We start from the raw sequence: 16,833 nt of genomic DNA on the forward strand, positions 1-16,833 counted from the left end.
GATCCCAGGACCCTGAGATCATGACCTGAGCCAAAGGCAGCGGCTTAACCCACTGAGCCACCCAGGCGCCCTCTAAACAGATATTTAGAAAAGAAGTAGGAACAACTAATGTTAACTACTATAAAAACAAAAAGAAAAGCAATTGTAGGACATTTAAATATGAAAATCATGAAACATATATAAAAAGATTATACATATATACATTATCAAAATACCTTTTATATTTTGTCAACTAAATCTTTGCGATTAAAAACAATGTAGCTCAAGCATTTCCAAATATAAAGATTTTAGATTTATATTTATTAAAAACAAAATAATATCAGTTCTGTTGGAATAATCATATACACACCAAGAAAAATATTTGCAATTGTGGAAACAGAAATAGTGAACAACTTCAACTTTCTCAATATCTTAGTGGTTTAACTAATTTACTTTTTATCAGATATTTTTTTGCTAAAACAGGTTTACTTAATTTTAAACTCAGATCAATGTGTTTGTTTTTTGTGGGTTTTTTTTGTTTTTTAAAAAAAAAAAACAAAATACTTACTTAAAATGGTAGGTATTAGGCTTCCCTCAGCTAAAAAATAACATATACATTTGTTTAGATGTAGCAATTTTAAAAACATACAAATTCAATATGTAGTAAGAAAATATATTAAAAAAACACATAAGGAATTATACCCCATTAAAAAATATAAATGCACCTTCTGTTGATTATCACTATTGAAAACTATTCTGATTTCAAAGTAGCTTCTATAAAATGTCAAAGTAGTAGGCATTGTTTGCTTTTCTAATATCATGAATAAATAAGTATTTCTATCTCATTTAAACAGTCCACTAGTATTTCTTAGCAAAAATGTAGTATTATACATAGCATTATCCCATATTCAAGTTTTCATGTTTGAATTCCACTAAAATGTTTTCTATAATTTATAAGGACAATGCACACAAAAGTAAAAAGACGAGGTAAACACCTTACATTTTTAAGAAATTACTTGAAAATTAATACTCAGATATTCTCAATGCCTAAGTTCTAGAATGGTGCTTACAAAGGTCCTCCATTTAAAAAACAAAACAAAACGGTCCTCCATAATGGTGATGATATGACATATCTGAACCACAGACAGCAGGTTTCTTGGTCTTCTGAGTAGACAAATGATGAAATGATGTTCTTCCCTGTTATTATAAAGCAACCATGACTAAGTTTTACCAAAAATATTGCTTCGGTGTAGATTTACATGAGGCACCATGCTACAGTAAGAGCAGCAACAACGCCATTCAAAATTGCCATGCTATAGCCCATGTGGAAAGAATGTCCAGTCAGTTTCCTAGGGGTAAAAAAAAATGAAAAAAAAAAAAATGTAATTTGGTATAACAGAAACACCATCAGTTTTTATTGAAAATGCTTATAATGTAAAAAATGTTTCCCTAATATTTTACACATTAATACACATGTTAAAAAAGAATACTGGACATTTGCAGGATTAGTAAGATTCTCTTAAGTTCTCTGTCAAAATCTATCCTGGTTATCAAATATAATTTTTCAGTTTCATTAGACCAAAATATTCAGTTTAATCCCTTATACTTTTTTACTATGCTTCATAGTCACTAAGTGTATCATAACCTAATTCTATGATATAAATTTTATTATACTACAAGCTATATTATACTACAATGTTCTTTCATTAATTAGCACTGTTTCCCTGTTCTCTTGTTCTCACTTAGAACTAAAAATATGTATTATTTCAGGTATTTGTCCTGTCTATACCATTTTTAGATCACATGAAGAAACTACTCTTTCTGTAAGCACTAAAAACAGCACTTGTCCATATATAAGTCATAAATCAGATTATGTCTTTTATAGATATTTCAGTTCTCAATAGGTTACTTAATTGAAGTGGCTTTCAATGAGTTCCTAGGTATTAGCAAAGACACATCTCTTGTTTTATGATTACTATGAGTGCCAATTAGCTTATGTCCACAGATTTCCCCTGACATTTGATTCCTCTTACAGCAATTTTACTTATTTTACTACATTTTAAGTTTTCTCCCACTAACTATTGCAATAATACTTGTTTATCCTCATAAAGATGAGATGTGCTAAAAAAAAAAAATAGAAGCTAACATCTACATGGTGCCAGAGGAATAACAGAATCTTTTCCTTGCTGGAACTGGAACAATCCAAATTGAGGATATACAGGGAGTTGCACTGCAGGAATAAGAGTCCAAAGTCATCAGTAGTAAGAGCTGAGGGTCACCATGCTTATGCCCTCTCATCTCTACTAAGGACAGCTCACAGACAGGGAGGTATTTGGATTTCAGTTAACCTTTGAAGGACTGTATCCCTACAAGATCTGTGGCAAGGAATGAAGATACACTCCTGGAAGAATACCATCTCTGCATTCACCTGAGACTATAGAAGGCCCTGAGAGCCTGATAGCCACTATTATTATTATTCATATTCTCCACTCAACCTCAGTCACGTAGGGGTTAATTTAAGATGTCTCATGTGTTACCATTAAGGGTTAATCTACTTCACCATGTTACCTACTATATGGTAAAATAAAATAGATACACTAGAAGACTTATCTCTTAAAAAAACTCCCTCAAATATATATTGATTAGTGAACAGAAAGCTAATTATAAAATTGAACTATCAGCCTGTCATTCATTACTTAAAAACCACTAATGACCCAAGAACATTTAAATTCATACTAACAAAATGAAGTTAATCATGGAACAGAATTTCAGGAGTTAACTGTTCTCTTTTACTAGTTTTTCACCCTGGACTCCCATAAAAATAGAAAAGCCTCTGAAGTTATAGTTTACTAAACTATAATATAGGTATGCATAACTGAATTTTATGGAGATGCACATGCTCAAATGTTAAGTGACCCTTACATAACAGGCAAAGCAAGGAATTTTAATGGCAATGAAGAAATGCTCTAGACAAGTGATTTTTAGTCTTTCTACCATCTCAAATGTACCATATTTCCACTAGGAACACTGTATCATTTGTCACACATGTACTACTAGGCAAGGGACTTGAAATCTTTGAGGCATCACTTGCTTTAAAACTCCTTTTCAAAATACTCATCATTATTTTCCCCTCTAGGGAAGAAAGACAACCCCTGCTGGCAGGTTTTTTCTCCTATGACTTATTTGTGATCTTTGAAGTACTGAAGAGAACTGAAGGTATCCTAGTTCCCCTTTGTTAACACCCTTCACTTATCTCTTATAAAGGGCATGTTTTGAATTAAAAAACTAGGACCAAGTATAGTATCTTACTCAATCTCTATATATGCATGCTACTTTCTAAATTAAAAGTATACACAGTAAATCACAAATGCCTAACATGCATATAGATCAATGAATTTTTTCATGGTACACCCTCATGTACCAACCATCCAGATCAAAACCAAAACATTTCCAGTACCATAGAAAGCTCCTTTGTTCCTCGTCCCCATCCACCTTCCCTCCCCCAAATTCTGAGATAACCACTATAACCATTTGTTATCATGATGCTTGGTTTCATCTGCCCCCATCTACATGCCCTCATATAATACATTTTCTTCTGTGTCTAGATTCTTTCACTCAATACTATGTCTCTAAGAATCACCCATGTTGTTATATGTAACATTAGCATGTTCTTTTGTATTAAATAATAAACTTCATCCATTCTACTACTGAGCATTTGGGTTGTTTCTAATATGAGGTTCCTATACATAGAGATACTAGGAATATGATGCTACATATCTTTGTTGGGTAGGAGACACCTGTACTCATTTCTCTTGGGTAAATCCTAGGAGCGGAATTGCTGGGTTATAAGACAGAAGTAAATTTGGCTTTAGTAGAAATGTCAAACATCATCCCAAAGTAGTTGACTACTGTACACTTCTATTGGTAATTTACTGGTAGTGACGATTGTTTCACTCTGTCACCAACATTTAGTATTATCAGTCTTTTCAATTTTAGTGACTGCATTTTATGCTGTTGTGGTTTAAATATTTTTTTTCTGATGACAAACATACTTATTGCACATTTACAAATTCCCTTTTTTGAAACTTCTGTTTATCTTTTGCTCATTTTTCTACTGGTTTACAGAGCTCATTACATATTCTATATACAAATTCTTTGTCAATAGTATGTGTCACAAAAATCTTCTTCAGTTTATGACTTGCCTTTTCACTCTCTAATAAGATCCTTTGATGAACAAGTTATTAAATATAGTCCAATTTACTTCTTTTTAATGTTTAGTACTTTTCTGTAGCCTTTTCGATGAATCTTTCACTACTCCAAGGTTATAAAGATATACTATTTTTTAGAAAAACTTTATTGTTATTCCTTTGACTTTTTGGTCTATAATTCATCAAAAATTTTTGTATATTGCATAAGGTAGTGGCCAATGCCCATGTTATTCCTTATGGATATCCAATTGTTTCAGCACAAATTATTGAAAAGACCATCTTTCCTCTACATAAAATTGTTGTGGTGCCTTGTCCTAAGTCATATAACCATGTATGTCTGATCCGTTTTTAAACTTCCTATTCTATTCTTTTTGTTTATTCTTCATAAAAAGGGATATTTATTTATCCCTGATAAAATCAACAACTTTCCTATACAGTAGCATTAGCCAATTAAAAATATCCTATGCTACATAACTGAAATTAACATTAACACTGTATGTTAACTAAATGAAACTGAAATAAAATCAGAAAAACCCAAAAAGAAATTTTATGCTAAAAGTAAAAGATCCTTAGAATGAAAACTATAAAATCTTAGAAACACAAATAACAATGTACAAGACTCACATGAAGATAATCATAGAACTTTACTGAAGAAGATCTAAATAAATAAAAAGACATCCCGTGTTCTTCAGAATTAAAAACAGTATTGTAAAAATGGCAATACTCCCTAAATTGATCTATAAGTTCAGTACAATTCCTCAATTTTCCTTTCCAGCTGCCTCTTTCTGAAGATATGGACAAGTTGATTCCAAAATTCATATGGAAATAAGAGACACTAAATGTCAAAATAATACTGAAAAAGAACAAAGCTGGAGAACTCATACTTCCCAATTTCAAAACTTAACACAAAGTAATCAAATGGTATGGTACTGGCATAAGGATAAACATATAGACAAATGGAACAGTCCAAAATATAGCTCATAGAGTCCATTAAGTCAATTAAGTTCCAAAAAAGGTACCTAAGACAACTTAGTAGGTAAAGTCTTTTCAACAAATTGGTGCTGGGACAACTGGATGTAAAAGAGTAAGTTTGATCCTCTAACTCATATACAAAAATTAACCCAAAATGGATCAGACCTACATGAAATAACTAACACTACAAAACTCTTAAAAGGAAGAATAGCTTGAAATTTTCACAACCTTGAATTAAGCAATGATTTCTTGGATAAGCAAGTAAAGAAAAAATAAATTGGATTTCATCATACTAAAAACTTTTGTGCTTCAAAGGACAGCATCAAGTAAAAGACAACCCAGAGAATGGAAGAAAATATTTGCAAATCATATATATAACTGTGACCTACTATCTGAGATATAAATTCTTATGACTCAAAAAAAAAAAAAAGACAAAAACCTCAATTTTAAAAGGGGCATAGAATTTGAACAGACAGTTCTGCAAAGAAGATATACATTGGCCAACAAGCACATGAAAGGATGCTAGACATTAGTCACTCTAAAAATGCAAATCAAAGCTGCTGAGATAACACTTCACACCCACTAAGATGGTTACAACACAAGAAAGAAAAGAATGGGTTATTGGTGAAGATACGGAGAAATCAGAAATCTCACACACTGCTGGTACAATATAGAATGGTTCAGCTCCTGTAAGAGAGTTTGACAGTTCCTCAAAAAGTAAAGAGAGTTACCATATGATCCATCACTTCCATTCCAGGTACATACTCAACAGCTAAAAACATGTTTTTACACAAAAACTTGTACCTGAATGTTCATAGCAGCATTTTTCTTAAGAGCTAAAAAGTGGAAACAAATCAAATGTCCATCAACTGATAAATAAAACGTGGCCTACTCATATGATAGAATGTAATTCAGCCATCAAAAGGAAAGAAGTATTGATACAGGCTGCAACATGGATGAACTTCAAGACCACTACAGTCAGACATTAAAGAAGCCAGACATTAAAGACCACATTTCTGGGACTTGTATGATTCCATTTACATGAGATGCCCTGAGTAGGCAAATCCATAGACAAAAAGTCTGGAGGAGATGACAGAGGAGTAACTTTTAAGTGTGGGGTTTTCATTTTGGAGTGATAGAAATGTTATGGAATTAAAGAGTGGTAATGATTGTACAACACGGATAATATACTAAAAAATCATTGAGTTATATGCTTTAAAATGCTGAGTTTCCTGTTATGTAAATTATATTGTAATAAAAAATAAAACTTTATTGAAAGACATTAAAAGAGTATCTGAGTAAAGAGAAATAACCTACCATAATCTGGGAATACTCAACACTGTAAATATATAAAACTACCTCAGAAAGAAACTATAAATTCAATGAGATCTCAGTAGTAGCTCAACAGAATTATTCTGGTGGGAAACTAATACTTTGATACTAGGTTTATCTCACACAGTAAAGATGCAAAAGGAGAAAAGAAAAATTCTGGTAAGTCATAATATAAAAACAAAGCAGTTCTTAACAAAGAAGTTAACAGAACCAGAAAAAGACAGAATAGATTTTAGCATCCAGAAACAGGTATATGTTTGTAAGTTTAAGTTATATAAGGGCTGGGGGAAGAGGTGAGGAAATATATGTATGGAAATTTTACATTTTACCAATAGGCATTTTTAAGACAGAAGGAACAAAACTGACTATTATTTTCAAGTTCCTCCCTCCTTTTCCTAATGATAGTTTTTCATTTATCAGTGTAGAAGAAATCAAGATTCAGCTTATCTTCAAAAGAGCTATCACTATATTTACATGGAATAAAAAAAATTGGTGATTTTAGGCAGTTTTCCTTCAGCCCTTTGGTTTGGTTTTGCGATCCCACAAGTTCTATGAATAGTAAGAAGAAAAGAATAAGATTAAATGGGGGAGGGCCTGTAATTCTAGTGTTTGTAGGTTTTTCAGAGGCTCTCTCAGTGTGAGGCTCAGAAGGTATTTCTGGTCTATTACAAATTCTTTCTTAATTTTATTTATTTATTTAATTAAAAAAAAATTTTTTTAGGATTTTATTTATTTATTTGACAGAGTGATCACAAGTAGGCAGAGAGGCAGGCAGAGAGTGAAAGAGGGAAGCAGGTTCCCTGCCAAGCAGAAAGTCCAATGCGGGACTTGATCCCAGCACCCTGAGATCATGACCTGAGCTGAAGGCAGAGGCCCAACCCACTGAGCCACCCAGGTTCCCTAATTTTATTTATTTTTAAGATATTATTTGAGAGAGAGAGAGCGCGTGCGTGCACACACACACAGAAGACAGGGCAGGGCCAAAGGGAGAGGGAGAAGCAGACTCCCTGCTGAGCAGGGAGCCTGACGTGGGGCTCAATCCCATAACATGAGATCCTGACTGGAGTGGAGGGTAGATGCTTAACTGACTGAGCTCCCCAGATTCCCCTCTTTCTTAATTTTAATTTGCATGCATGTATAAGGTAAGGCACTACTGGTCTTACACAAAATAAAAATAAAAATAAAAATCCTACTGGCCCAAAGCATCTATTATGTATTGTTTCATTCAGTTTTAGCATGAGATGCAAAATATAATGAAAATTAACATGATATCATTTAACATAAGGATTCCAAAATGTTTCTTATTGTTATAAGTCATTCATGACCTTTTATTTCATAATCTGAAGCAGTCACACACTGCAAGGGGAGGAAGGGCTTGGGAAAGTTTGGTAGAGTATATACAATTTTTGCTCATTAATTCTTCTATAATTTCACGAAGGAAAATGTATGGATAGGAAAATGATTAACACTTTCCAGGTGCATCTGCCTGGCTCAGTAAATGGAGCATGCAACTACTGATCTCAGAGTTGTGAGTTCAAGCCCCATGTTGGGTGTAGAGATTTTTTTAAAAACACAAAAAAGAGGATATATGCTATGGTAAGTGCTTTAAATTGTGTAAGACTGATGAATCACAGACTTATACCCCTGAAACACATAATATATGTTAATAAAAAATTAAAATATAAATATACTTGAATCCTAAAAAATAATAATAATTAAAAATTATAAGGGTAGCACTTTCTTCTATCATGTATTTTAGACCAACAAAACAAAATAACTATGGTTTTTAAATCCTACATAATAAAATATAATATGGGAAACTTGATCAGATATATAAATAAAAAAACTTCTATCCAGAATAAGTAAAACATCAGCATTATTTAATATTAATATTGTCAAACCCACAAAAGTAGATAGATAACACTGCAGCCCTGTCAAGCTAATTTGATTTTGTCATGCCATACAGAGTTCTAATTTTGGACTATGCTACTGAATAGATGGAAAACACACACACACACTCCCCACAAAGAAATCAAATCCTATCACCTCATAGCACTATTTAATGGAAATGTTTAACTTTGATAACCTTCCATTTTATTTCAGCATTCACAGTCTCTGAAATAGGCGTAAAGAAATTTTGAAAATGACGTGACTATTTTTAGAGACTTGCTACAAATATTTCAAATATCAATGTGACCAAGAAAATGAATTCAAAATAAAATTCTTTCCAAGCCACTCATATTTTCTCCATATACCTAAACACACTGTAACAAATTAATTTTCTTAACCCCCCCCCGCCCCTGTTCAAAATGCTTTTGTGTCAATTGTATATAAAATATAAGTGTGGGATAGGTGGCTCAGTTGGTTAAGCATCTGCCTTCCATCTGGGAGCCATCTGGCTTGAAGAAGGGGAGATTTTAAAGAAGAGTTAATGCCTGATCTAAAACTGAGTATGAAGAAATTAGAATTCTAAAGAAATGACAACATGTGTAGAAGCAAAAGACAATGGAGAGTGCAGGAAGTGGCTAATGATTTAGTATGGTTAAAGGATCTGGAAAGCAAACTCTTTCAACTGAATTTAATCATGTCTCTAGTACTTACAAAATGACATTAACCCACCTGAAAATCTAATTCTTCATCTTTAAAACGAGGATAACAATTCCTCTCTTTAGTGTTTTCGTGAACACTAAACTAAGATAACATTAACAATGTTTGTTTCAGTGCCTAGCATTTACTGAGGACACACACAATAAATGCCAGCCTTTATTTTGTCTCCTTGACTGGCTGGAGTTACTAAGAGAGAGGGAAGAACTGAAGGCAATCCTGGGTTTCTCACCTGAGTTACTGGCTGGATAAAATATCACTCACCATAATAGGGAAGCCAAGAGAAGAAACAGAATGGTGGGTAGTGAGAAATAATGAAGTCAATTTTAGATAAACTAAACTGAACTATGCCTACAGGACACTGGAGTAAAAATTCCCAGCAAGCAAAAGTAAATACAAATAAAAACCAAAAGGCAAGTTCCTCAGGAAAAGAGCCTCAAGGCAGCCCGGATAGACTTGGAAGTCTTCAGCCAACTAGGAAAAGCTGAAAAAAGTGATTCCATAAGAGAAGTAGTGATCAGGAAAGCTGAAAGAAAACAAAGGAGTGGTGTCACAGAAATTAAGAAAAAGAATTCTGCGGAGGAATCGTAAGCCATCTGAAATAATGGATTAAAAAATGAAAGGGGCACCTGAGTGGATTGGTCAGTTGGGGGTCTGATTCTTGTTTCCAACTCAGGTCATGATCTCAGGATTGTGAGACAGAGCCCTGTACATTGGGCTCTGCATTAGGCCCTGGGCTGGGCATAGAGTCTGGTTGGGATTCTCTCTCCCCCTCTTCCTTTGCACCCCCACCCCACCCAATGTGTGTGTGTGTGCGTGCACGCAGGTGTACTGGCGCACACACACACTTTCTCAAAAAAAAAAAAAGAAAGAACATTTAAATTTTATAATTAGGAGGCCTGCAGTCAAATCAAGGAGAAAACAATTTAGTATAGGGTTAACTCCAAGACACCTCTGCTAGCAAATTTAGTCAGTGTGGAGATAGGGCCTACCCCTTCTCTAGTCTTTGAAGATGCTTAGACAGGCAAAGTGGGCATAAGGATTTTTTTTTTCTCTACCAGAGGAGAAACTTGAATGTTTTAGAAATATTCCAACAAGAAGACTAGATAAAGGAGAAACCTGAAGATATATGAAAAAAGGTAAAGGATCTAGAGCAAAGGAAGTAAAATTACGTTTGGGCAGGTGTGAGGACACTTTATACTCAGAGAAGAGAAATAGGCAGAATAATATCTGTGTTTGTAAAGTAAGCTTATAATCAGAAGGGGAAGAAGCTGGAAGTTCACTCACAATGACCTTTCTGTGACTGGAAGTGGAACTCACAGAAAAGAGTGTGATGGGATGAGGATCTGGAATAGCCACAGGGGTTTAAAAAAAAAAAAAAAAAAGGAGATGGATCGATGGATGGTTGGATGGATAGTGCTACCTGAGATTCTAGTTCGGACTATAAGGGTTGTGAACTCTGATTACTCAGATCTTAGTTTGGATGATTCAACTCGGCCTTATTATTGATTACTCAGATCTTAGTTTGGATGATTCAACTCGGCCTTATTATTCTCTTTACATGAGCACCACTGGCCTTGGCTTGTTTTAGAATGAATTTGAGCCCTTCTGCTATTTTAACATTTCATTAGCTTTGCTCCAGGCTCTCTGTAGTAGGCTGAACTTTTTTGACCTCTACAATTCTGCAACTGTATAGGACAGGTACATCAAACTTTTTTCTTTACACAAGGCTTGGTAAAAGGAAGCCAATTTTTCTCATAGTTCATAACAACTGAACACGCAAAATTTGTATTTACTTTGGCTTTCCTATTGCAAAATTTCAATTAAAATTATTTTCCTTGCCACTAAATTATGTTTCCTATTCCATTTCTTAACCCTGGAAAACCATTTCCCAAACTTGGCAAGCAAGTCACTTTGGATTCACAATCTAAAAGGGGAAGTGAGTAAAATAAATACAATGGGGGGGGCGCACCTGGGTGGCTCAGTGGGCTAAAGCCTCAGCCTTCAGCTCAGGTCATGATCTCAGGGTCCTGGGATCAAGGCCCGCATCAGGCTCTCTGTTCAGCAGGGAGCCTGCTCTCCCCACCCTCGCTCGTCTCTGCCTACTTGTGATCTGTCTGTCAAATAAAAAAATAAATAAATATAATCTTTAAGAAATAAATAAGCAAATAAATAAATAAATGAAATGGGCTTTAAAGCAGCTGTCTTACTTATTTTGTTATAATTTTAAACATCCTCAAGTTGTAAGCTTTCCTGCTTATTCAAATAGGCAGACTTGAGTTGAACTTTCATTACTACTTTGGATCATTTATTCATTAAAACTCAGATATTCAGTAAAAAGTATTAAGTCTATCAGTAAGGTATGAAGTAGTTATCTGTTTTCGAAAATTGAAATGTGATTTTTAGAAATGTGTGCCATACCCTTACGGCTTATAAAACTAGTCAATTAAAACTATATGAACAGACAAAGAAACCCCACCATATATATATTATATATATTGTAAAATATATATTTGGGGTCTCTCTCTCTCTCTTTCTATATATATATATATATATATTGCCCCCAAATTAAAAATCTTTTGTAAGCACTATCTAATTTCAGAGTAGTCTCCTGAAGCAGGGATTGGCAAACTAGAACACACTTGTCCTGCACCTATTTCTTCTTACTGGAACATGGCCTCACTCATTCCTTTAGGTATTGTCTATGGGTGCTTTGGTGCTAAAAATCAACTTGTTTCAACTTTAAGGGTATGTGAGAGACCATATGATCCACAAAGCTAAAAATACACACCACTTGACCCCTTACAGAAAAAGTTTGCTGACTTCTGTCCTAAAGCCCTCCTATTCAAAGAGTAGTCCATAGACCAGCAATATATAAGCAACGCCTCTGAATTTCTTGCAAACTCAGAATCTCAGACGCTACCCTAGACATAATGAATCAAAATCTTTATTTTCAACTAGATCTTCTAGTGATTCTAAAAGCCTCAAAGTAAATACTGATGCTCATTATTTGGAAATCTGTAAATTAGCAAGGAGATTTCTAACTAGATCATCACTTCAGAAATCTATCTCAATTACTTTCTACATGAAAACTTCAAATTTACACTGTAGTAACATGTTCTAAATAGATTTCATGACTTCTTTAAAATTTTATATGACAGGGAATTAAAGTAAGAAATCAAGTTAAGAGATTACCTGAGGAGGAAAATTTCTCCTATTTCTTTTTTCCATTTATATATTTACATTGCTAGGAGAGCGGCTACACACTGGGTATATAAGTATATTTATGTATGTACATTCAAATTAACCTTTTAGGATAAAATACGGCAAAATATTTTTAGAATGAGACCAAAGAATAAGATTAAAACTATCTTATTAGTTAGCTTACTAGATTTTAAAGTACACTCATATTTGAGTGGAGTGATATATTTCAAATGCATATGCACACACAAACCATACACACATTCACTTATGTACATAGTCACAAGGTTTTACTAATCAAGAAGATTACAAATACAGAAATAATTATTAACTAGTCTGTTAAGACTTTACAACCCTTTCACCTTCAAAAGTATGTAACTGTGCTGTTTCATAATGAGCTTGTACTGTTTTGTAATGATCTTATATTAATTCTATAATCACAAATTATTTAAAAAAATCAGTAAGGAGAAATTTTAAATCATGGTCATTGTTCTAACAAATAAACTTCTAAATTACTGAAAAATAGAAAATGCTATTAAAATATAAAGTCATTAGAAACATGTCTGTGTATTGACCTTAGGGTTTCATGATAAATCTGAGGTAAAGATTATCTGGATAAACATTTACTTAAAAGATGTAAAAGGTGAAGGAAAAAGTATAAAGATAAACACTGTAATGTATCATTATTAAAAATACATAAGAGCTGGGGTGCCTGGGTGGCTCAGTCAGCTGAGCATCTAAATTTTGGTTTTGGCTCAGATCATGATTTCGGGGTCCTGGGATGGAAGCCCTCACTGGGCTCAAGGACTTACATTATAAATAAGTATCATTAAAAGAAAGTACGTACCATCTTAACGGAGCAAGTTGATTTATCAATCTACACATTAGTAAATTATAATAGAATTTAAAATTTTCAACTTTAGTAGGAGTTCCTCATTTTTTAAAAAGACTTTATTCTCCTTAGCATTTATTGTTTGCTAGCTGTACTACCAACTTCTCTGGTTCTACTTTCTCCTGTATAACATATGGATGGTTTGCTGAGGTCTTTAATCCCTTTTGGATCTCAATCCTGCAATAATTATGCCTCCCTATATACACCAGTCTTTTATCTAGAATTTTGCCAACTAGAAATTTTAATTGAGTCACAATCCTATGCTTTGCCAGTGTGATACTATCTAATGTAATGACCTCTGGACACTGAAAAATCCTAAAGATGAGCAAAGTTCTTGAAATGGAATGATGCATGTATAATTTTAAGTATCTCTTATTGTACAATTCCTTGAAAATCAGTCAAAGGGAAATAAAGGCGTATCTGGTTGGATCAAAGTACGTACATATTAACCCACAGTTTATCTATATATAGCAATCCACTACGTTGCAAATTGAATAACATCAGAAATTTTAACTTTATTCACTAGTGCGTTGAAGTAGAAAAATGCCCCCAAACATCCATCTGTGCTGAGTACTATCATGATTAAACAAAGTCCATATTCCATAGGAAGTTAGGGCAAATAGCACAAAAGATAAAAAAAATAATTGGATTCCCAAGTCTTTAGATTTCACAAGTCAGTTTAAAAAATATTATTTTGAAAAAAGGAAGTAACTGACTGTGCTTTGTTGCCAAACTTTTACTTTGCCAAGAACAATGTTTGAAAATCATGACTATCTATGGGTGCCTGGTGGCTCAGTCAGTTAAGTGCCTGCCTTGGCTCAGGTGATGATACTGGAGTCCTGTAATGGAGCACTGAGATGAGCTCCAGCTCAGCTCCTCCCTCCCCCTCTGCACCCCCCAATCATGTACTCTCTCTCCCTTTAATAAATAATTCTTGGAGAAAAAAAAAAAAACATTACTATTTAATATCAGCATTATTTCATTAAAGAAAGACGGTCTATATCAAAAGAATACAAAGAATAAAATCTCAAAAGAAGTAATAATTACCCAATAAAAGATACTTGGCAGTAAGAGTAGGCCACGGTTAGCTGTCTAGCTTAAAAAAATCTCAATTAAGAAAATAAATACTCTGGGACGAAGACTGCTTTATCAGCTGGTACATCTATGGCTTTAATTAGTAAACGTACACTTATTACCTATGAGGATGGATATCATTGTTTTTATCCCATTTTAGAAGTTAAAAAATTAAGGCTTAGAGACACAAACTTGCTCAAAAGTTCTGCTAGTATAAGGTGCAGCCTGGATTTGGAACCCACTCCTTTCTTTCGTTCTTTCTTTTTCTTTTCTTTTCTTTCTTTTTTTTTTTTTTTTAAAGATTTTATTTATTTATTTTGAGAGAGAGAGAAACCAGGAAGTGGGGTTGGGGCGGGGGTAAGAGTGGCAGGCAGAGGGAGAAGCAGACTGCTGCTGAGCAGGGAACTTGACATGGGTCTCCATGAGATCATGACCTGAGCCAAAGGCAGACACTTAACTGACTGAGCCACCCACGCACCCCGGAAACCATGTCTTATAAGCCCTTTCATATACCAGGCTGCCTCCTGTGTACAAAGATTGCTGACACATGAAAAGTTCTAAGAACAAAACCCCAAGTTCTATCCCTCAAGTATTTCTTATCAAGACTATTCTATGCATATGCACACCTGTGCCTTTTCAGTAACACATACATAAAACATTGTAAATTAGCATAGGCAAAAGCCATAGCAAACAGGTACAAAGCAAATACTCACTTGCTACACTACTTTATGAAAACAAGGAAACCAAGTTAATTAGTATGATTTCTAGGATTTTCTTACATCTATTTAAGTCTCCTTCAGAACAGTAATGGAATATATAAGACATGCATATATTTTAACCCTTCACTTCAAGAACCCACAGTGCAATATCATCAATATATTCATTAATAGTAACCACGTTGCCTAATGAAACTTCATGATACACAAATATCAAGGCCAAGTTCTTTATCCATCTCCTTCATCAGTAGGTTTTCCCTCCTACTGCAATTAGCCATCTGACATCTGTTTCATTAGTCCAAGGCAATAAAGAATCTGATTCAACAAAGAGGCAGCTCTCCAAATCTCTATGAAAAAGTTGTAGAGTCAATTTATTGTGCTCAATGTTCAATCTACCGAGCTTCGAAAAGGACTTCTAATTTAATACTAAGTCATCCTTCACCTCTAAAACTCATATTACTGCCAAAGAAACCATGACCCCATTTTTCTTTTTTTTCTTAAAGATTTTATTTATTGATTTGAAAGAGAGAGTGAGCCAGAGACAGGACAAGCCTGGGGAAAAGCAGAGAGAGAGGGAGAAGCAGAGTCCCGGCTGAGCAGGGAGACCAACAGGAAGCTTGATCCCAGGACCCTGGAATGATGACCTAAGCCGAAGGCAGGTGCTTAACTGACTAAGCCACCCAGACGCCCCCATGACCCCATTTCTATTTTGATTTTACAACTGTATTTGTCTGTATCGTCTTAACCCCTAAGAATTAAAGCCACTAAAGTCAAGAAGGACAAGTTAAACTCTTTAATAACAGAAAAATAAACCTAATGTTGAATTAAAAAAAAAAAAAGATATTCCAATACAGCAATGCCAATCCTAAAACTGGAATTTTTTACGATTAAATATTTTACTCATTGTATGCTTCCCTTCTATAATAACATATACTCATATATAAATGTAACAAAAACATAAATATTTCAGCAACTGCTTACATCCAGGACACTTTACACATAAAATAACACAGAGGCAAGTGGGTGGTTCAGTCCACTAAGCATTTGACTCTTGATCACAGGATTTTGAGTTTAAGCCCTGCACTAGGCTCCATGCTGGGCATGGAACCTACTAAAACAAACAAACAAGCAAACAAAACACATGCTAGAGTATCAGATCATATGTGTTAAATTTTAGTCTGTAAAATGATTACCAAAAACTATTTACCAAAAAGCAATTCACACAAAAACCAACTGTTCCCTTTTCTTTCTCATTTCTATTTCACTTTGCAGATTCCAAATAAGCAATTTACTTAAAAAAAAAAAAAAAAAAGCTTTACAGAAATAAATTAAATTTAAATTAAATTAAAAGCATGTGTTTTTTGCAACTGAGTATCTTCATATTTACCAAATATCACTTGTGACTGAAAAAAGATATAGAAAGGCATACAACTGAGAATGTTCCTGACAAAAAGACCAACAGTTTCAGGAAGACAGGGGATAGCTCCCAGTTTGTTAATTAATCATGAAATACTTGGGGCGCCTGGGTGGCTCAGTGGGTTAAGCCGCTGCCTTCGGCTCAGGTCATGATCTCAGGGTCCTGGGATCAAGTCCCTCATCGGGCTCTCTGCTCAGCAGGGAGCCTGCTTCCCTATCTTTCTCTCTGCCCGCCTCTCCATCTACTTGTGATTTCTCTCTGTCAAATAAATAAATAAAATCTTTGAAAAAAAAAATCATGAAATACTGTAGATTGCCAGTCAAATTCCACAGATAATATTTAAAACAAGTTCAGTGAAAAAACACTCTTCTTCGTTAGCACATTTCTAGAAATCATAGCATAATACCAATAATTATAAAGATTCCCCATTTTTTGACC

The 16,833-nt window shown here is 34.2% G+C and overlaps 1 protein-coding gene across 1 annotated transcript in view; it reads right to left on the reverse strand.

The window, feature by feature from the left end:
• Window positions 1-279: 279 nt before the first annotated feature.
• ARL6IP6 (ARF like GTPase 6 interacting protein 6) overlaps window positions 280-16,833 on the reverse strand; it is a 35,500-nt gene continuing 18,946 nt past the window's right edge. The window contains exon 4 of the mRNA XM_082689950.1: window positions 280-1,328. Within this exon, the coding sequence (XP_082546076.1) occupies window positions 1,235-1,328 (94 nt within the window). The 3' untranslated portion in view covers window positions 280-1,234. The remainder of the gene's footprint in view (window positions 1,329-16,833) is intronic.

The sequence above is a fragment of the Mustela nivalis genome (genome assembly GCF_964662115.1).
Source record: "Mustela nivalis genome assembly, chromosome: 11".
Taxonomy (NCBI): domain Eukaryota; kingdom Metazoa; phylum Chordata; class Mammalia; order Carnivora; family Mustelidae; genus Mustela; species Mustela nivalis.